Here is a 22,516-nt window from a genome sequence, read left to right as displayed (position 1 = left end):
TCAAAAATGTTGTGCACAAATTTGTTTATATCCTTGTTAGTCCATCCACCTGACAGGTATGGCATATCAAGAAGCTGATTTAAACAGCATGATCATTACACAGGTGCACCTTGTGCTGGAGACAATAAAAGGCCACTCTAAAATGTGCAGTTTTGTTACACAACACAATGCCACAGATGTCTCAAGTTTTGAGGGAGCGTGCAATTGGAATGCTGACTGCAGGAATGTCCACCAGAGCTGTTGTAAGAGAATTGAATGTTTATTTGTCAACCATAAGCCACCTCCAACATTGTTTTTGACAATTTGGAAGTAAGTCCAACAGGCCTAACAAACGCAGACCACATGTAACCACGCCAGCCCAGGACCTCCACATCCAGCTTCTTCACCTGCGGGATCGTCTGAGACCAGCTACCTGGACAGCTGATGAAACTGTGGGTTTGCACAACCAAATAATTTTTGCACAAACTGTCAGAAACCTTCTCAGGGAAGCTCATCTTCGTGTTTGTCGTCTTCACCAGGGTCTTGACCTGACTGCAGTTCGGCGTTGTAACTAACTGTATTGGGCAAATGCTCACCTTCGATGGCCACTGGCACGCTGGAGAAGTGTGCTCTTCACGGCTGAATCCCGGTTTCAACTGTACCGGGCAGATGGCAGACAGCATAGCGTGTATGGCGTCGTGTGGGTAAGCGGTTTGCTGATGTCAACATTGTGAACAGATTGCCACATGGTGGTGGTGGGGTTATGGAATGGGCAGGAATAAGCTAGGTACAAAGAACACAATTGCATTTTATCGATACCGTGACGAGATCCTGAGACCCATTGTCGTGCCATTAATCTGCCGCCATCACCTCATGTTTCAGCACGATAATGCACGGTCCCATGTCAAAAGCATCTGTACACAATTTCTGGAAGTGTCAAGTTCGTCGTATGAATCGGACCAAGGCGCAGCGTGGTATGCGTACATTCTTTATTAGTATAAGAATGAACACTGAACAAACTAACCAAAATAACAAAACGAACCGTGAAGCTATATGAATAGTACAGACAGGCAACTAAACAAAGAACAAGAACCCACAAACACCAAAGGGAAATGGCTACCTAAATATGATCCCCAATCAGAGACGACAAACAGCTGCCTCTGATTGGGAACCATATCAGGCCACCATAAACATACAAATACCTAGACCTACAAAACCCTGGACATACAAAAACCCTAGACAATACAAAACCACTAGACAATAAAAAAACTAGATTATCCACCCTAGTCACACCCTGACCTAACCAAAACGTAAAGAAAACAGATATCTCAGGTCAGGGCGTGACAGGAAGCTGAAAATGTCCCAGTTCTTCCATAGCCTGAATACTCACCAGACATGTCATCCATTGAACATGTTTGGGATGCTCTGGATTGATTTGTACGACAGCGTGTTCATGTTCCTGCCAATATCCAGCAACTACGCACAGCCAAGAAGAGGAGGGGGGCAATATTCCACAGGCCACAATCAACAGCCTGATCAACTCTATGCGAAGGAGATGTGTAACGCAGCATGAGGCAAATGGTGGTCACACCAGATACTTACTGGTTTTCTAATCCACACCAATACCTTTTTTTAAGGTATCTGTGACCAACAGATGCATATCTGTACTCCCAGTCATATAAAATCCATAGATTAGAGCCTAATACATGTATTTAAATTGACTGATTTCCATATATGAACTACAACTCAGTAAAACCTTTGAAATTGTTGCATGTTGCATTTATATTTTTATTCAGTGTAAAATGGACATGAACCTTCTTATCATGGTCTACAGGTCAGCCATTTTGGTCAGGAAGTTGGTCAACCATGGTTTGCCAGTTCTGTGATAAGATATTGAGTAAAATAATGAAATGTAATAATTTATCATCTACACTGTATATTTGTTAGCTAGCTAGCCAGTTTTAGAAGAATGACTCCGTAACTTTTCAAATGAACTGCCAATAGATCGGTATCAATAAAACATCACAATACGGTGCAGAGCATTCAATTTGGCTGCAGCGGGGCAAGAAGACCTCCAGCTCAGCTAAAACCATTGTTGACTATGTACATTTTTTCAAGGGATTGTTAAATAAATGTAGGGGTGCAGGGGCAGTATTGAGTAGCTTGGATGAAAAGGTGCCCAGAGGTGCCCAGAGTAAACTGCCTGCTCCTCAGTCCCAGTTGCTAATATATGCATATTATTATTAGTATTGGATAGAAAACACTCTGAAGTTTCTAAAACTGTTTGAATGATGTCTGTGAGTATAACAGAACTCATATGGCAGGCAAAAACCTGAGAAAAGAATCCAACCAGGAAGTGAGAAATCTGAGGTTTGTAGGTTTTCAACTCATCGCCTATCGAATACACAGTGGGATATGGGTCGGTTTGCACTTCCTACGGCTTCCACTAGATGTCAACAGTCTGTAAAACCTTGTCTGATGCTTCTACTGTGAAGTGGGTCCGAAGGAGACGGGAATGAGTAAGGTCTATCATGAGCTGACCATGCTCTGACCATGCGCGTTCACATGAGAGGGAGCTCTGTTCCATCGCACTTCTGAAGAATGGAATTCTCCGGTTGGAACATTGAAGATTTATGTTAAAAACATCCTAAAGATTGATTCAATACATCGTTTGACATGTTTCTACTGACTGTTACGGAACTTTTTGACATTTCGTATGCTTTTAGTGAACGCGCTTCCTGACTTTGGATTTGTTTACCAAACACGCTAACAAAAATAGCTATTTGGACATAAATGATGGACATTACCGAACAAAACAAAACATTTTTGTGGAAGTGGGATTCCTGGGAGTGCATTCCGACGAAGATCAGCAAAGGTAAGTGAAGATTTATAATGCTATTCATGAGTTTTGTTGACTGCACAATTTGGCGGGTAACTGTATGGCTTCCTTTTGTGGCTGAACGCTGTTCTCAGATTATTGAATATTGTGCTTCTGCCGTAAAGCTTTTTGAAATCTGACACAGCGGTTGCATTAAGAACAAGTGTATCTTTAATTCTATGTAAAACATGTATCTTTCATCAAAGTTTATGATGAGTATTTATGTTATTTGATGTGGCTCTGCAATTTCTCCGGATATTTTGGAGGCATTTCTGAACATGGCGCCAATGTAAACTGAGTTTTTTGGATATAAATATGAACTTTATCGAACAAAACATATATGTATTGTGTAACATGAAGTCCTATGAGTGTCACCTGATGAAGATCATCAAAGGTTAGTGATTCATTTTATCTCTATTTCTGCTTTTTGTGACTCCTGTCTTTGGCTGAAAAATGGCTGTGTTTTTCTGTGATTTTGCGGTGACCTAACATAATCGTTTGTGGTGCTTTCGCTGTATAGCCTTTTTGAAATCGGACACTGTGGTGGGATTAACAAGAAGTGTATCTTTAAAATGGTATGAAATACTTGTCTGCTTGAGGAATTATAATTGTGAGATTTCTGTTGTTTGAATTTGGCACCCTGCACTTTCACTGGTTGTCATATCGATCCCATTAACGGGATTGCAGCCATAATTAATATCATCACCTCTTGAAGAGCAAAAAGTCAGAACTACACATTTCCGATTATTCCACATTTAGCTGTAGTTCTACTGCAAGTAACCGCATGCTTTCATGATCAGTAAACATCAATTGATGATGCATTTTCAGGGTAGCCTATCCATTTGGCATGTAGCTAGCTAGCTAAACAAACAGCATGTTTCATTTAGCTTGCTTCATCTGAGATAAGGCTTTTGGAAAGAGCTTGATATCGGCAAGTTCTCGTCCTGGTAACATTGTCAGTCAGACTACCATCATCACCACTATAGATGGCAAGCAAATCAAACAATATTTGGATATAGCCATCTAGTTTATCCCCTGAAAGTTTGCTTTTTAACTGTTGACATGATCTGTTATTAGCTAGCTAGCCATGTTGACGTGGTCTATGCCCCATAGCACTCACCTCTATCATCAAGAAGTGCTTTGAGAGGCTAGTTAAGGATCATATCACCTCTACCTTACCTGACACCGTAGACCCACTTCAATTTGCTTACCGCCCTAAAAGATCCACAGACAATGTTATCGCCATCGCACTGCACACTGCCCTATCCCATCTGGACAAGAGGAATACCTATGAAAGAATGCTGTTCATTGACTATAGCTCAGCATTCAACACCATAGTAACCTCCAAGCTCATCATTAATTTTGGGGCCCTGGCTCTGAACCCCAACCTGTGCAACTGGGTCCTGGACCTCCTGATGGGCCACCCCCAGGTGGTGAAGGTAGGAAACAACACCTCAACTTCGCTGATCCTCAACACAGGGGCCCCACAAGGATGCGTGCTCAGCCCCCTCCTGTGCTCCCTATTCACCAATGACTGCGTGGCCACGCATGCCTCCAACTCAATCATCAAGTTTGCTGACAACACAACAGTAGTAGGCCTGATTACCAACAATAACGAGGAGGTGAGGGTCCTGGGTGAGTGGTGCCAGGAAAATGACCTCTCACTCAGCGTCAACAAAACAAAGGAGCTGATCGTGGACTTCAGGAAACAGCATAGGGAGCACGCCCCTATCCACATCGACGGGACCGCAGTGGAGAAGTTGATCTGAAATGGTCCACCCACACAGACAGTGTGGTGAAGAAGGCGCAACAGTGCCTCTTCAACCTCAGGAGGCTGAAGAAATTTGGCTTTGCCCCTAGAACCCTCACAAACTTTTACAGATGCACAATTGAGAGCATCCTGTCGGGCTGTATCACCGTCTGGTACGGCAACTGCACCGCCAGCAACCACAGGGCTTTCCAGACGGTGGTGCGCTCTGCCCAATGCATCACCAGGGGCAAACTACCTGTCCTCCTACAGCACCCGATGTCACAGGAAGGCCAAAAAAGATCATCAAGGACAACAACCACCCGAGCCACTGCCTGTTCACCCCGCTATCATCCAGAAGGTGAGGTCAGTACAGGTGCATCAAAACTGGGACAGAGAGACTGAAAAACAGCTTCTATCTCATGGTCATCAGACTGTTAAATAGCCAGGGCTTCCACCCGGTTACGCAACCCTGTACCTTAGAAGCTGCTGCCCTATATACATAGACTTGGAATCACTGGCCACTTTATTAACGGAACACAAGTCACTTTAATAATGTTTAAATAATGTTTCAATACTGCTTTACTCATCTCATATGTACTGTATATACTGTATTCTATTCTACTGTATTTTAGTCTATGCCACTCTGACATTGCTCAATCTAATTTCATTTTAACCGACTTCCTTGGCTTAAAAATGTGCTAATGACCCTTCACATAGGAATGAATGGTGTCACTGGAACGATGGTTTTGCCCATTCATATATAGTCATTGTTCAGATGGCAGGGTGCAGAGATGTCAGAATGGGGGCGTGCTGTGTACATGCCAGATGTGTGATCACACATGGGCACTGACTCTTACAGCACAGCTGACCTTACTGAGACACTGGGAAGAACCAATCTGACAACCCAGTCACAGACTGCCTACACACGTGTCAATGAGTACACTGCACAGAGAGGGAGGGGGAGAGAGGTGGGGGGGACAGATAGGGCTGGAAGAAAGCGATACTGAGAGAGGGATGAAGGGGGAGAGTGAAAGGGAGAGGGAGTGAGACATACCATAGTCTAGAGATTGGGAAGTCCATTATCTCAGTCCATTCTCTCAGTTTGCCATGATTGGTATTCATAAGAGGGTATTCATGAACATTGACAAACATGGAAACACAACAACAGTTATCCTGATCAACTCCAAGGGCACTAGGGCCTGTTGTGAGGACTCTATATTAATGACACAGGTAACACAAGTTAGTTCAACAGCTGAAGTCAGGAGATCAATAAGATATTCTGGCAGCAGTTCTGGAGTCAGCTGAAAGAAGCCCAGGTCTAATTGTATATTCAGAGCGGCCAACTCTTGTTTGGCTATAATGAGCTTCCTCATTAGGCCTATGAAAGGATGGAGAGAGTAAGAAGGGTAGACAAGCGTGTGTGTGTGTGTCGGTGTATGTGTGTGTGCACACTGATTCTCTATATAGGGGTGTGGAGAGTTGGGGCCCTGATCGATGGTAGCGTAGGGGCCGGCAGAATTAGGCCCTCAGTGCTGTGTGGTGATTAGGAGTGGGCGTGGGGCTGAAACATTGATCCAGCAGCCTGCTCTGTCTCTGATAACACTCAGCTCTCTGTGTCTCTCTGTACCAGGCCTTCAGTCAGTCAGCCAGTCCTCCAGTCAATCAATCAGTCAGTGGGGGGGGGGGGGGGGGATATATTGATTGGTGAGCCGCGGAAACAGGAGAGACAAACCAATGCAGGACACAATTACTAGTAGTCCAGCAGGGGAGGCGTCTGACTTCTGTCCTAAACACACACAATCACACACACACACACACAGTCAAGGTACAGCCATCAGAGAAGATTAAGGATTAAGAGAGTCTACTGGAGAGGACAGCATTCACAGCCCCAGTCTGATATGGAGCAGAAATCAGGGTTTGGGTCAATTCTTTTTAAATTACAGTCAATTCAGAAAGAAACCCAAATTCCAATTCCAATGTTTCCTCAGGGAAAAGCATTGAAGAGAATTGGAATTGGAATTTCAGTATACTTCCTGAATTGACCGGAATTCAAATGGAATTGACTGCACCTCTGGTAGAAATATGAATGTGGATGATGCAGTGAGGCCTGATTATGTAGCACGCAATGCAATCAGCTGGGGTCAAACTGAAGGTCGGACTCCAACCGTTTGGATAACTCAAAACAATACAGCTGTAATCTGATCAGAAGGCAGTAGTGCTGTGCTGTACCTGACCATGAACAATGAGACCAATGACCAAACCAATAAAGCAATCCATAAACCCTAAATACTGTATACCCTCATATCAGATTGGTAGTAAGCTGACTGTACTGTTTGCCACTCTGCTCCATAAGAGATTGCAGAGCCCAATGTAGCACAGTAACAATGATTGCAATCAGATAGGAATGACTGTTATACTGTCTATTCCATTAAGGATTATGTATTAATACAGTAACTCCTCATCCTGTCCCATCTAATTCCTCTTCCTCCAATGAGGCAGGGTCTAATCCGATCCAAGAACGCACAGGTGGGAAATATATTTTCTGTTATTCCGCTACATTAAAACCCCTTCTTATGAGTAATCTCTGCATCAACCCGGAAAACATTTATTTCGTCAAATCATGCATGTTTGGTTGCACAAAATGGCGTACTGTACTAATCTAATCATGTTGGACGTTGGTTGAATCTGCTGATCTGTGAATGTGTCACCTCATCTGCCTCCTAAAACACCTACCTACCTACCTAGGACACTCAGACACTGCACTTTGTCTCACAAAGTAAATATTCATCTACAATGAACTTTAGTCCATGGTTATCACTGAGCCATGAACTGAGGGCTGAGAGATGAGGGCTTGAAGCTTCATTTCTGTTGGAGCATGTCCGTTTGAAAAGTGGCTCCTTGAGATAGCAGCACTGTCTTCTGTCGGTATTCTGACTGACTATGTACTTGAATGCTAAACCGTGATGCCATTGAAAACTGTGATATGAGAGTGAAAGAGATAGCCGTTATGAAATGTTACAGTTCAGTACAGCCAAGTCCAATCACTGATGTTTCATGGACAATCTGCGGTTGCTACATCAATTGTTGGACTTTCAAATTAATAATATCTAGCCATTGATTCTTGAAGAATATAACTAATACATGCCTCATGAGCTTAGTTCAACACTCTCATCCGATCAGAACCCAAAATATAAGCTTTTACAAATGTTCAATCTAACATTCATCCAATGTTTCCTCTTAAGATGACAGAGGACACCTGATAATGCCAGCGGTCCAGATTCCAGTTCCTGAGTTAGCAGTCAGTCAGCCATCTTGGATCCTATCATCTTCCCTTGGGCCTTAGGGAGGGATGTGATTGGGTTGGCATGGCAGCCCAGGCAGTTAGTCCCAGAGGAGTAGTCAGTCCTCTGGAGGTTTCCACTCCAGATGACAGTAATTGCAATGGGCCATATCCCACTGAAAGTTCCGTGCTCCTCTCTCGCCAGCCCCCAGGTAAGCCTGTCTGTATGTCTGTCTGCATACACCTCCACCATGTTTGTTTCTCCTTACTGACTAAGAATGCTTTCTCATCCCAATTCTCCAACTTTGAAGGTAAATGGGTCCACTTCCGTTGGAAATAACAGTCTCTGAAAATGCTGATGTCAATATCATGTATCTCACTTTGGTGTGAAAGAGAGAGCAGGATGTATTTCATGCTACATTAAACACTTCCTCTAAAAATTGCTGAATAACAAAATAATAAAATAGCTCTCATCAGGGTAATGGCTAATAGCATCCTCGCTCTGTGCTCTGACTCCAGCTATAAGAATCAATATAGATATTGCTCTACATGCAAACCATCCAATCTAGCAGGAGGAAATTAAAGAATAAAAACACTTTCAGAGAAGGAGAGAGTCCCCTCTTCTCCTTCAGTCAAGACAGATCTCTAACAAGTTATTTCTGTCTCATGAGCACTTGGACACACTGCTCTTTGAGAGAGAGGTTGTTAAAAACAAATCCCTTCTGAAGACACCACTCGGCACCGCTTGTTACCAAATCCTGGATCACACGCAGAGAGAAGCTCTCACATCCAACGCCAAGCATTTCCAAGCCTCTTCCCTCTTTACAGAGGAACTCACTGTGTACAGCAGCCAAAAAATAAATGACAAAGGGAAAGGGAAGGGTTCCACAGGGAGGCTGGCCCATGCTGACTCCAATGCTTCCCACAGTTGTGTCAAGTTGGCTGGATGTCCTTTGGGTGGTGGACCATTCTTGATACACACGGGAAACTGTTGAGTATGAAAAACCCAGCAGCGTTGCAGTTCTTGACACAAACCGGTGAGCCTGGCACCTACTACCATACCATGTTCAAAGGCACTTAAATATTTTGTCTTGCCCATTCACCCTCTGAATGGCACACATACACAATCCATGTCTCAATTGTCTCAAGGCTTAAAAATCCTTAATCTACACTGATTGAAGTGGATTTAACAAGTGACATCAATAAGGTATCATAGCTTTCACCTGGATTCACCTGGTCAGTCATTGTCATAGAAACAGCAGGTGTTCTTAATGTTTTGTATACTCAGTGTAGTTGTAGTTGTAGTGTAGTATCATGCTTCAGGACATAGCGGTTGCCGGGGGCAGCAGACTAAGACTGGGCACTGTAATGTTCTATCACCAATGCCCTGTCCTGCTCCAGCACACAGGCCAGTGTCTGTGGGGTCTGTGATACTGTCCTGTGGTCCATGTCTTTCTCTCTTCTCCTTTTCTCTCTCCTCTCCTGTCACAGTCACTCTCCTCCGCTGCCACAGTCACTCTCCTCTCCTCCGCTGTCACAGTCACTCTCCACTCCTCCGGTCACAGTCACTCTCCACTCCTCCGCTGTCACAGTCACTCTCCTCCGCTGCCACAGTCACTCTCCTCCGCTGCCAAAGTCACTCTCCTCTCCTCCGCTGTCACAGTCACTCTCCTCTTCTCCGCTGTCACAGTCACTCTCCTCTCCTCCGCTGTCACAGTCACTCTCCACTCCTCCGCTGTCACAGTCACTCTTCTCCGCTGCCACAGTCACTCTCCTCTCCTGCCACAGTCACTCTCCTCTCCTACCACAGTCACTCTCCTCTCCTCCGCTGTCACAGTCACTTTCCTCTCCTCTGCTGTCACAGTCAGAGGTCGACCGATTAATCGGAATGGCCGATTAATTAGGGCCGATTTCAAGTTTTCATAACAATCGGAAATCGGTATTTTTGGACACGGTGGGTTAACTGCCTTGTTCAGGGGCAGAACGACAGATTTTTACCTTGTCAGCTCGGGGATTCAATCTTGCAACCTTACAGTTAACTAGTCCAACACTCTAACCACCGGCCTCTCATTGCACTCCACGAGGAGCCTACCTGTTACGCGAATGCAGTAAGAAGCCAAGGTAAGTTGCTAGCTAGCATTAAACTTATCTTATAAAAAACAATCAATCAATCAATCATAATCACTAGTTAACTACACATGGTTGATGATATTACTAGTTTATCTAGCGTGTCCTGCGTTGCATATAATCGATGCAGTGCGCATTCGCGAAAAAGGACTGTCGTTGCTCCAACGTGTACCTAACCATAAACATCAATGCCTTTCTTAAAATCAATACACAAGTATATATTTTTAAACCTGCATATTTAGCTAAAATAAATCCAGGTTAGCAGGCAATATTAACCAGGTGAAACTGTGTCACTTCTCTTGCGTTCATTGCACGCAGAGTCAGGGTATATGTGATAATAATAAACGTTTTGTTTTCGAAATGATAGTTTCTGGATTTGACCATATTAATGACCAAAGGCTCGTATTTCTGTGTGTTATTATGTTATAATTAAGTCTATAATTTGATATTTGATAGAGCAGTCTGACTGAGCGATGGTAGGCAGCAGCAGGCTCGTAAGCATTCATTAAAACAGCACTTTTGTGTGTTTTGCCAGCAGCTCTTCACTGTGCTTCAAGCATTGCGCTGTTGACTTCAAGCCTATCAACTCCCGAGATTAGGCTAGTGTAACCGATGTTAAATGGCTAGCTAGTTAGCGGGGTGCGCGCTAATAGTGTTTCAAACGTTACTCGCTCTGAGACTTGGAGTAGTTGTTCCCCTTGTTCTGCAAGGGTAACGCTGCTTCGAGGGTGGCTGTTGTCGAAGTGTTCCTATTTCGAGCCCAGGTAGGAGCGAGGAGAGGGACGGAAGCTATACTGTTACACTGGCAATACTAAAGTGCCTATAAGAACATCCAATAGTCAAAGGTATATGGAATACAAATGGTATAGAGAGAAATAGACCTATAAATACTATATTAACTACAACCTAAAACCTCTTACCTTGGAATATTGAAGTCTCATGTTAAAAGGAACCACCAGCTTTCATATGTTCTCATGTTCTGAGCAAGGAACTTAAACGTTAGCTTTTTTACATGGCACATATTGCACTTTTACTTTCTTCTCCAACACTTTGTTTTTGCATTATTTAAACCAAATTGAACATGTTTCATTATTTATTTGAGGCTAAATTGATGTTTATTGATGTATTATATTAAGTAAAAATAAGTGTTCATTCAGTATTGTTGTAATTGTCATTATTACAAATACATTATATATATATATATATATTTTGTTTTATTTTTTTGATTTTTTTAAACCGGCATATTAATCGGTATCGGCTTTTCTGGTCCTCCAATAATCGGTATCGGTATCGGCGTAAGAAAAATCATAATCGGTTGACCTCTAGTCACAGTCACTCTCCTCTCCTCCGCTGTCACAGTCACTCTCCTCCGCTGTCACAGTCACTCTCCTCTCCTCCGCTGCCACAGTCACTCTCCTCTCCTCCGCTGCCACAGTCACACTCCTCTCCTCCGCTGCCACAGTCACTCTCCTCTCCTGCCACAGTCACTCTCTTCTCCTGCCACAGTCACTCTCTTCTCCTCCGCTGTCACAGTCACACTACTCTCCTCCGCTGTCACAGCCACTCTCCTCTCCTCCGCTGCCACAGCCACTCTCCTCTCCTTCGCTGTCACAGTCACAGTCACTCTCCTCTCCTGCCACAGTCACTCTCTTCTCCTCCGCTGTCACAGTCACACTCCTCTCCTCCGCTGCCACAGCCACTCTCCTCTCCTCCGCTGCCACAGTCACTCTCCTCTCCTCCGCTGTCACAGTCACTCTCCTCCCCTCTGCTGTCACAGTCACTCTCCTCTCCTCCACTGTCACAGTCACTCTCCTCCCCTCTGCTGCCACAGCCACTCTCCTCTCCTGTCACAGTCACAGTCCCTCTCCTCTCCTGCCACAGTCACTCTCCTCTCCTCCGCTGTCACAGTCACTCTCCTCCCCTCTGCTGTCACAGTCACTCTCCTCTCCTCCGCTGCCACAGTCACTCTCCTCTCCTCCGCTGCCACAGTCACTCTCCTCTCCTCCGTTGCCACAGTCACTCTCCTCTCCTCCGCTGCCACAGTCACTCTCCTCTCCTCCGCTGCCACAGTCACTCTCCTCTCTTCCGCTGCCACAGTCACTCTCCTCTCCTCCGTTGCCACAGTCACTCTCCTCTCCTCTGCTGCCACAGTCACTCTCCTCTCCTCCACTGTCACAGTCACTCTCCTCCCCTCTGCTGCCACAGCCACTCTCCTCTCCTCCGCTGTCACAGTCACAGTCCCTCTCCTCTCCTGCCACAGTCACTCTCCTCCCCTCTGCTGTCACAGTCACTCTCCTCTCCTCCGCTGCCACAGTCACTCTCCTCTCCTCCGCTGCCACAGTCACTCTCCTCTCCTCCGCTGCCACAGCCACTCTCCTCTCCTCCGCTGCCACAGCCACTCTCCTCTCCTCCGCTGTCACAGTCACAGTCCCTCTCCTCTCCTGCCACAGTCACTCTCCTCCCCTCTGCTGTCACAGTCACTCTCCTCTCCTCCGCTGCCACAGTCACTCTCCTCTCCTCCGCTGCCACAGTCACTCTCCTCTCCTCCGCTGCCACAGCCACTCTCCTCTCCTCCGCTGCCACAGCCACTCTCCTCTCCTCCGCTGTCACAGTCACAGTCACTCTCCTCTCCTGCCACAGTCACTCTCCTCTCCTCCGCTGTCACAGTCACTCTCCTCCCCTCTGCTGTCACAGTCACTCTCCTCTCCTCTCCTCCACTGTCACAGTCACTCTCCTCCCCTCTGCTGCCACAGCCACTCTCCTCTCCTCCGCTGTCACAGTCACAGTAACTCTCCTCTCCTGCCACAGTCACTCTCCTCTCCTCCGCTGTCACAGTCACTCTCCTCCCCTCTGCGGTCACAGTCACTCTCCTCTCCTCCGCTGCCACAGTCACTCTCCTCTCCTCCGCTGCCACAGTCACTCTCCTCTCCTCCGCTGCCACAGTCACTCTCCTCTCCTCCGCTGCCACAGTCACTCTCCTCCCCTCTGCTGTCACAGTCACTCTCCTCTCCTCCGCTGTCACAGTCACACTCCTCTCTTCCCATCTGTCTGTCTCATGACTCATCCATCCAGCCTGGTCCTGCTGCATTGCGTCTCGGTGTGCGTTGTCTGGATGGAGCATCACATATGCTTATCTGATGGTAGACCTATGCCTTAACGCTGCATTAGATTTGGCTCTGGAACGGCACATTAGATCCTCAATGTCATTGATGACATGTGAAAATGAAGACTGGTGTGTGAAGACTGTGTCTTAAATGGTATATTACACCTGTGAGTCATTGATGATGTGCCTGGCTCTACGCTCCAGCCATTATGTTTCTTCTCAGCCTGCCATGGTATAGCATGGTCCCCGATCTAGTTGTTCTGTCTTGCCAACTCCTTTTGTCATTGTCACGTCACTCTGGGGAAACAGGCAAACTCACACAGCATAACCTAATACTACTGCAGGCATATCAACCCCAGTGTGGGAACTGGGAATGACTCCCATCTTGTGTTAGCGGTTCTGATTTGTTACTGTACATGTCAGCAGCACTGTCGCCAGGCTCTCAAGTCATTACAGTGAAACCACCCTGGAAACCACCCTGCAAACCCCATCACTGTGCTCTTACAGTGCCACAGCTAGCTATTGCTCAGGGGAACATGACCCAAGCTGATCAGATTACTCTACTATTTCACTTTCCTTCTCAATCAACATGTGGGTTAGACTGAGGCAACAGCCAACTGTTGACAGCATGCTGCCTGTCTATGAATGGGGCATGACCCTGAAAGAAATCATCTGAGAGAGAGACAGAGGGAGGGAGATTTATAATCTGGGAGATTATTTCCATAATGTAGGTATGGACCTCAGAAGCGCCTCCTGAGAGAGAAACTGCCCCACAGTCAGGAAAAATAAAAGCTGTTGAAAAGGATGATCCTATCCCATGGTTAAGCTCTTAATGCCATTGTAAAAGTAGCGCTCGGTTATATTAATGACCACCCTTAGAGAGGACAGGAAGTTACTGATCCACCGCTTGACTTCTGATGAAGGCTCAATATTCACGGGTAATGGAGCCAAAAGGTGTCATCGTTCGTAGTTTTAAATCGTTTTAGCCCTCCATGCATATAAGGATATATTTCCATTTATTAGTGACCCTGGCCATGCTGTACCATTTATTAGTGACCCTGGCCATGCTGTACCATTTATTAGTGACCCTGGCCATGCAGTACCATTTATTAGTGACCCTGGCCATGCAGTACCATTTATTAGTGACCCTGGCCATGCTGTACCATTTATTAGTGACCCTGGCCATGCTGTACCATTTATTAGTGACCCTGGCCATGCTGTACCATTTATTAGTGACCCTGGCCATGCTGTACCATTTATTAGTGACCCTGGCCATGCTGTACCATTTATTAGTGACCCTGGCCATGCTGTACATTTACATTTACATTTAAGTCATTTAGCAGACGCTCTTATCCAGAGCGACTTACAAATTGGACCATTTATTAGTGACCCTGGCCATGCTGTACCATTTATGCTGTCCTTTGTTCTGTGGGTCTCTGTGTGTGTAATTACATTCACTACGTCACCTTTGCTTTCATTAAGGATCAAAACACCTATCAGGGAGAGAGTAGGCTACTGTAGCCCAGTGGGTCCCAACCCCAACCCCAAGACTGAACAGACTGCAGAGTCAACATGTTTTTACTGTTAACTTCATATTGGCAGCCACAGGTGAACTCACTCTCACTCTAATCAATTGATTGCTACAATGCAAACAGTTTGGTCCTGGAAGTCTAGGTCTTGGTCCCTGATGTAACTCCCTCAGGGCACATGTGATAAACGTGACGTTATGACAGCTAATACAATTGTACTTACTTTAGCTAGTTTTCTAGTAAGCGTCACCCGTGTGTCAACCTAGGTAACATAATTTAAAAATACCCAACAAAATCCAGCAGTTAAAGCTAGAGATACATTTTGCATAGGCTGCGTCTCAATCCACCACATCCTCCTATGTCGACCTTCAGCATTTACCTTGGAAGATGGCCGAGCTATGCTGGTGTTTGTCAGACCATGAGACATCCCGAAAATCGGTCTTCTCACAAAAATGTCTGTAGCATCCGAATGGTTTGGCCTACTACCTATTATGACCACTCTATGGAAAGACGAGACTCTCACGAACATGATGGTGTTTTGCTCCATGACCCCCACAAGTGTCACAGACTGGTCTGAAGGTAACTCATACAAATGAAAGGAAGAATGGAGCTAGTTTTGTGCCCCCCCAAAAAAGGGGTTAAATACAGTATGAGCCCAAAAAACTAAGATATTTCCTGAGCTTTCTTATATCTCCCAGATATAGGACAGACACTTCAAAACCTAATTTCTTATTTTTTTACTGTCTTTTTTTGCCATTTATGAATGTGTTATTCAATATGTTTCTATGGACTATAGTAGTAAAGACAAAATTCTATATTTTATCATATAATTTAGAAATATTTTGGGGGGATACATAAAGTGGTCCTAAAATTTTAAATCAAATAGCTAAATGACCCATGGTATGACCATCTTAAAACTTAAAACAATTGCCCTTATTTTCCATAATTCCCTATGTTAGCTTAGTACCCCCCCAACCCCCCCGCGTGTACGTGTGCTTGCCAGCACACCTAATAAAGGTGGATGACAGTTCAGCTTTTAATGCGTCCCCTGACCAAAGATCCTATCGATTAGCATTCATCTGTGTACGAGAGGAGAGAGCTAGAGGAGACAGGAAACATGGAGACCGCCTGCACTGCAACACACACACACACACACACACACACACACACACACACACACACACACACACACACACACACACACACACACACACACACACCACACACACACACACACACACACACACACACACACACTATGATCAATACTGCCATGAGACTTAGGCGAAGGGGGAGAGAGAAAGAGAGACTTAGGAGAAGGGGAGAGAGAGGGAGAGAGATATATGAAGAGAGGTAGGGAAGAATGAAAGAGAGTGAGAAGTATGGAATACTGTGAGGGATGGAGGGAGAGTGGGCATGAAAGGAGTGTAGGAGAGAGAAAGGGAAGGAGAGGGTGACAGATTAATTAGAATGACAGGAAAGAGGTGGAGTTGGAAGAGAACAGAGAGTAAGTGAAAAGGTCTATGAATAGAGAGAGAACACTGAGACCCACAGAGACCCAGCAGTGTCATCCTATCTGTTATCGCAACAGGTTAGCACCACCAGCACAGTACAACTAATGACTGTTGCTACAGACAACACACTCACACTAGTCAATACCCGCTGCTGGAAAATCACTAATGGTTCATAATACAAGGGTGAAATAGTACATTTCAGAGACTGGCAGTTGGAGTAATAGACGAAGTGAGGACAAACTCTTTTCTCTTCGCTCATAAAGTACATAACACATATTTTCGCCTTCTTCTCCCTCTCTCTACCTGCACTCTTCCCCCAGCTCTCCTGTATCTCTCTATTCTATCTCTCTCCCCCTCTCTCTCTCTCTTTTCAAATCCTCTGATCTTCATCAATACTCTCCCTTGTGTTTTCTTCACTCTCTGTGAGAAGAAACAAAGTCAGACAGTCAGGACACTTTGATCTGATGTGGTGGAAGACGACAGCAAACTCAGGATACGGGGAACGCAGCAACTCCAGTTGGGTATTTCACTGTACTGTAAAACCATCAGCCTATTATCTGCCCATTCAATTAGTGCATTACTCAATCAGGAAGTCAGAAAGATTTCACATGGCATTTTAATGAATGAAGTCATTATTTTGGGATGACAGCCATCTAGTCATCTCACCAGCTATATATTATGGTTTGTAATTCCCCTTCCTGTCCGTCACCATGGTGATTAGCACCTGAAAAACAAGATGAGATGACAGTGTATCTCGCTAATGGCACTAATTAATGATATTAAACTAATACTATGAGACAAGTATTCCTCAGCATTTACATTAGACTGCCCTGATAGAACAGACCAGAATAATTCTTCAGTACTGCTGGACTGCAATTTCAGAGAAAAAGTTCATGTACACCTTGGAATACTCTGGCTATGAATACAAGTCACTTCAGTGGGTCAGTCGTGCCGTAGGGATACTTGAAAAGTCGTCAACCCTGCAGGTGATGCTGGCCTAAGGCAGGTAGCTAGCTAGTCTCCCTGTGTCACATCATCCATGAGGTGGTAGTTGTTATTATTGTTGTTTACTGTGTGAACAGTGTCTGCCTTGCTGAGGTCACTATAATAGGGCCACAGCTAGGGCTGTGGCGGTCATGACCTTTTGTCAAATATGCCGGTGATTGTCAAGCAAATGTAACGGCGGTCCTCCTCCTCTTCATCTGAAGAGGAGGAGTATTGAGGGAACCAAGGCGCAGCGTAGTGAAATGACATATTTTATTAACGAAACACGAACTTGATTAAACTAACAAAAACAACAAACGGTGTAGACAGACCTAGACGACGTACTTACATAAAACAAGAAGAACGCACGAATAGGAAACATAGACTACACAAACCGAACAAACCGTAAACAGTCCCGCGTGGTGTACAAACACAGACACGGAAGACAATCACCCACAACGAACACTGTGACAACGCCTACCTAAATATGACTCTTAATTAGAGGAACGCCAAACACCTGCCTCTAATTAAGAGCCATACCAGGCAACCCAAAACCAACACAGAAACAGAAAACATAGAATGCCCACCCAACCTCACGTCCTGACCAACTAACACATACAACAAACTAACAGAAATAGGTCAGGAACGTGACATAACCCCCCCCATAAGGTGCGAACTCCGGGCGCACCAGCACAAAGTCTAGGGGAGGGTCTGGGTGGGCATCTGACCACGGTGGTGGCTCAGGCTCCGGGCGAGGTCCCCACCCCACCATAATCAATCCTAGCCTCCCTCTCCCCCTACAAATGTCCACCCTCAATTTACCCCCACAAAATCCTCTTAGTAACATAAATGACAGGGACAGCACCGGGACAGAGAGATTGATCAAGACAGAGGGATAGATAAGAATAAAGAGGTAGATCAAGATAGAGAGGGAGATCATGATAGAGGGGCAACTCCGGACTGAAAGGCAGCTCCGGACAGAGAGACAGCTCTGGACTGAGGGGCAGTTCTGGGTATATAGCCGTTGCTGGCTGAAGGGCAGCTCATGGCTGACTGACGAATCTGGACGCTCATGGCAGGCTGACGGCTCTCGACGCTCATGGCTGGCTGACGGCTCTCGACGCTCATGGCTGGCTGACGGCTCTCGACGCTCATGGCTGGCTGACGGCTCTCGACGCTCATGGCTGGCTGACGGCTCTCGACGCTCATGGCTGGCTGACGGCTCTCGACGCTCATGGCTGGCTGACGGCTCTCGACGCTCATGGCTGGCTGACGGCTCTCGACGCTCATGGCTGGCTGACGGCTCTGGCAGATCCTGTCTGGTTGGCGGCTCTGGCAGATCCTGTCTGGTTGGCGGCTCTGGCAGATCCTGTCTGGTTGGCGGCTCTGGCGGATCCTGTCTGGTTGGCGGCTCTGGCGGATCCTGTCTGGTTGGCGGCTCTGGCGGATCCTGTCTGACGGGCGGCTCTAGCGGCTCCTGTCTGGCGGACGGCTCTAGCGGCTCCTGTCTGGCGGACGGCTCTAGCGGCTCCTGTCTGGCGGACGGCTCTGTAGGCTCATGGCAGACGGGCGGCTTTGCAGGCTCATGGCAGACGGGCGGCTTTGCAGGCTCATGGCAGACGGGCGGCTTTGCAGGCTCATGGCAGACGGGCGGCTTTGCAGGCTCATTGCAGACGGATGGCTCAGACGGCGCTGGGGAGACGGATGGCTCAGATGGCGCTGGGGAGACGGATGGCTCAGATGGCGCTGGTGAGACGGATGGCTCAGATGGCGCTGGTGAGACGGATGGCTCTGGCCAGATAAGGCGCACAGTAGACCTGGTGCGTGGTGCCGGAACTGGAGGCACCGGGCTAAGGATACGCACCTTCATACTAGTGTGGGGAGCAGGGACAGGGCACACTGTACTCTCAAAGCCCACTCTATACCTGGTGCGTGGTACCGGCACTGGTGACACCGGGCTGAGGACAAGCACATCAGGATTAGTAGGGGGAGAAGAAACAGTGTGTACAGGGCTCTGGAGACGCACAGGAGGCTTAGTGCGTGGTGCCGGAACTGGAGGCACCGAACTGGATACACGCACTACAGGGAGAGTGCGTGGAGGAGGAACAGGGCTCAGGAGACGCACAGGTAGCCTAGTCCGTAGTGTAGGCACTGTAGGTACTAGGCTGGGGCGGGGAGGTGGCGCCGGAAATACCGGACCGTGGAGGCGTACTGGCACTCTTGAGCATTGAGCCTGCCCAACCTTACCTGGTTGAATACTCCCGGTCGCCCGACCAGTGCGGGGAGGTGGAATAACCCGCACCGGCCTATGTAGGCGAACCGGGGAAACCATGCGTAAGGCAGGTGCCATGTATGCCGGCCCGAGGAGACGCACTGGAGACCAGACGCGTTGAGCCGGCCTCATGACACCTGGCTCAATACCCAATCTAGCCCTACCAGTGCGGGGAGGTGGAATAACCCGCACTGGGCTATGCACTCGTACAGGAGACACCGTGCGCTCTACTGCGTAACACGGCGCCTGCCCGTACTCCCGCTCTCCACGGTAAGCCTGGGAAGTGGGCGCAGGTCTCCTACCTGCCCTTGGCCCACTACCTCTTAGCCCCCCCCCAAGAAATTTTTGGGTGTTACTCACGGGCTTTTTGGGCTTCCGTGCCAGACGCGTTCCCTCATAACTCCGGTTCCTCTCTCTCTTTTCCTCCACTCTCCGAGCTGCCTCCAGCTGTTCCCATGGACGGTGATTCACTTTAGCCCATGGTCCTTCTCCGTTAAATATTTGCTCCCAACTCCACAAGTCCTGTATACTTCCCCGTTGCTCCAAATTACGCTGCTTGGTTCTGGATTCTTGGTGGGTGATTCTGTAACGGCGGTCCTCCTCCTCTTCATCTGAAGAGGAGGAGTATTGAGGGAACCAAGGCGCAGCGTAGTGAAATGACATATTTTATTAACGAAACACGAACTTGATTAAACTAACAAAAACAACAAACGGTGTAGACAGACCTAGACGACGTACTTACATAAAACAAGAAGAACGCACGAATAGGAAACATAGACTACACAAACCGAACAAACCGTAAACAGTCCCGCGTGGTGTACAAACACAGACACGGAAGACAATCACCCACAACGAACACTGTGACAACGCCTACCTAAATATGACTCTTAATTAGAGGAACGCCAAACACCTGCCTCTAATTAAGAGCCATACCAGGCAACCCAAAACCAACACAGAAACAGAAAACATAGAATGCCCACCCAACCTCACGTCCTGACCAACTAACACATACAACAAACTAACAGAAATAGGTCAGGAACGTGACAGCAAATAACTGCTGGTCTCATGGTAACGTTAATTAACATAAACACATTTAGCAGACCTTTGGAACATCTACATTTTAAAAAGTCTAATAAATCCATGTAATATAGCCTAAACCATCACAATAAATCCATTATTTATTTTAGACAGGTCAAAAGAAACATGATATGAAGAAAATGTAGTCTATTTCGGGAAGAACAGAATAGCATACTCTGAGTTGTCCTTATGTTAGGCCCTGATATGGTTATGCCACATGGCTGTGGACTACACTAGTTAATTTAGCAGACAAGACTTGCTTAGAACTCCATGTCATTATTTTATATCATTTCATAGTATGAAGAATACAATTGAACATAGCTGAATAAAATAGAAAGCATATTTTCTGAAAACGATTTGAGAGAGTGCGCACATTCTGTGTTGAGCAGTTAAAGAAACAGGTACACCTTTATGCTTAATTTAGAGTTATTTATGTAACTTTAGTCATTCTACAAATGTTGGGCTATATGTTTAGATTTTTTAATACATTCTAAGGCTCCATGATGCGACTCTAATGATGATTTGAAAAAAGTTGCATGAAAGGCATGAGCTCTGCTTTGTTATTTGTGCAGGCTGCACACACTTCATCAGTCTCTCATTCGCAATTTGACAAGCACTTGATAATGCCTCGAATTTCCCGGCTGCATCCCCTTTGTGTGGCCATAATGCACCCTAAAAAAAGCCATGCCTTTTGCGGCCAGTGGCTGTTGTGCCGTTGTGTGAATATAATAATTTGAATTCCCTTCTCCCGGCTGCGTGCCGAAGCAGCTCTTACTCACATGGCTCTCTGTCACATGATCGGTTCTTTCTCACAGGCTACAAGTGAAGACAGACACACCGGGGACACAACTGCATGCATCCTTATACAATTCCGAGGCGCATATTGAAGATATTGGAAGAACAGTCCACATTTACTTTTCGTCAGCCAACAAGACGAGTAGGCCTAACGAACAGCAAAAGCACTAGGCTATGTCTATCTACTATCCCCCATAGTACAAACGTTGACCTATTCTATTCTGTGCGAGAAATAAATATTCCAAAATTAATACAACCACTAGCATCAAAAAACCTGTTTTACGCAACAGATGAGAACGTTTAGTTTAAAATGTTGATAAACTATTAGGCTATTTCTTCAGATTATAAGCGCTGCATTGCACACACAGCAATTGGCTATAAGCGCGAATGTTCCATTAGCAGGAAACCACCATTCTCAAAAGTGACCACAAATGCGATTATGCATGTAATGCTTTTATTAGAAAGGTGCATTTTTATGGTGAAAATTATCTTCTCCAAACTTTAAACTCACGCGCTGTGTATGTATGCCAGTTAGGCTCCACAACTGTTGTAAAGTGGATTAATGAGTTTAACTTCGATTTACCTCAAGAAAAAACGTGTGCGAGAACAGCCCAAAAAAAACCTGCCGAACACCAAAACGAACGAAAAAGTCCCTAAATGTTGTAATAATATATGTGGTAATTATTTAGACTGGGAAGTATGAGACAGGCTTAACAAGGAGATTTTTCACCCTGAATCACCCTCTCTTTTCACACACCTAAAGACATCAGGCAACGCAAAAGTCCAGCTCTCTTTCACACGCTCACACACGCTAATCGACGGTGACACACGCTGCCGATCTCCCTCTTCCTCCATCAATTCATGTGGAGTCACTGACCCGGAACAAAGACAGAACAATTTGTTCAATTAAGCCAGCTACTTAATTACACATGAAGGGCAGAGCCGAGCCGACCGACACACACACACACACACACACGCACACAGCGTTTGATGAGATGTAGCACTTGACAGCACTTGATCCATGATAAACCACATCCCAGTTAACACATAAATGAGAGAGAGAGGGGAGCAAGAGAATGAGAGAGGGTTGGATTCTAACGTGAAAATGAGAGTGAGAACAGGAGGGAGAAAGCCTGTTAGTGTGGGTCCAGCACTACGCAGATTAGAGGATGAACATGACGTTATGAGGGACTTTATGGAGCCATAGGTGAGGCATCACAGAGAGGGG

General features: G+C 46.1%; 1 protein-coding gene across 1 annotated transcript in view; it reads right to left on the bottom strand.

Moving 5' to 3' along the window:
* Nucleotides 1-9,501: 9,501 nt before the first annotated feature.
* LOC120021009 (guanine nucleotide exchange factor VAV2-like) overlaps nt 9,502-22,516 on the bottom strand; it is a 119,157-nt gene continuing 106,142 nt past the window's right edge. Inside the window, exon 3 of the mRNA XM_038964669.1 lies at nt 9,502-9,666. Within this exon, the coding sequence (XP_038820597.1) occupies nt 9,502-9,666 (165 nt within the window). The remainder of the gene's footprint in view (nt 9,667-22,516) is intronic.

Source organism: Salvelinus namaycush, chromosome 26, assembly GCF_016432855.1.
Source record: "Salvelinus namaycush isolate Seneca chromosome 26, SaNama_1.0, whole genome shotgun sequence".
Lineage (NCBI taxonomy): Eukaryota > Metazoa > Chordata > Actinopteri > Salmoniformes > Salmonidae > Salvelinus > Salvelinus namaycush.
This window is presented reverse-complemented; position numbering and strand designations above follow the sequence as displayed.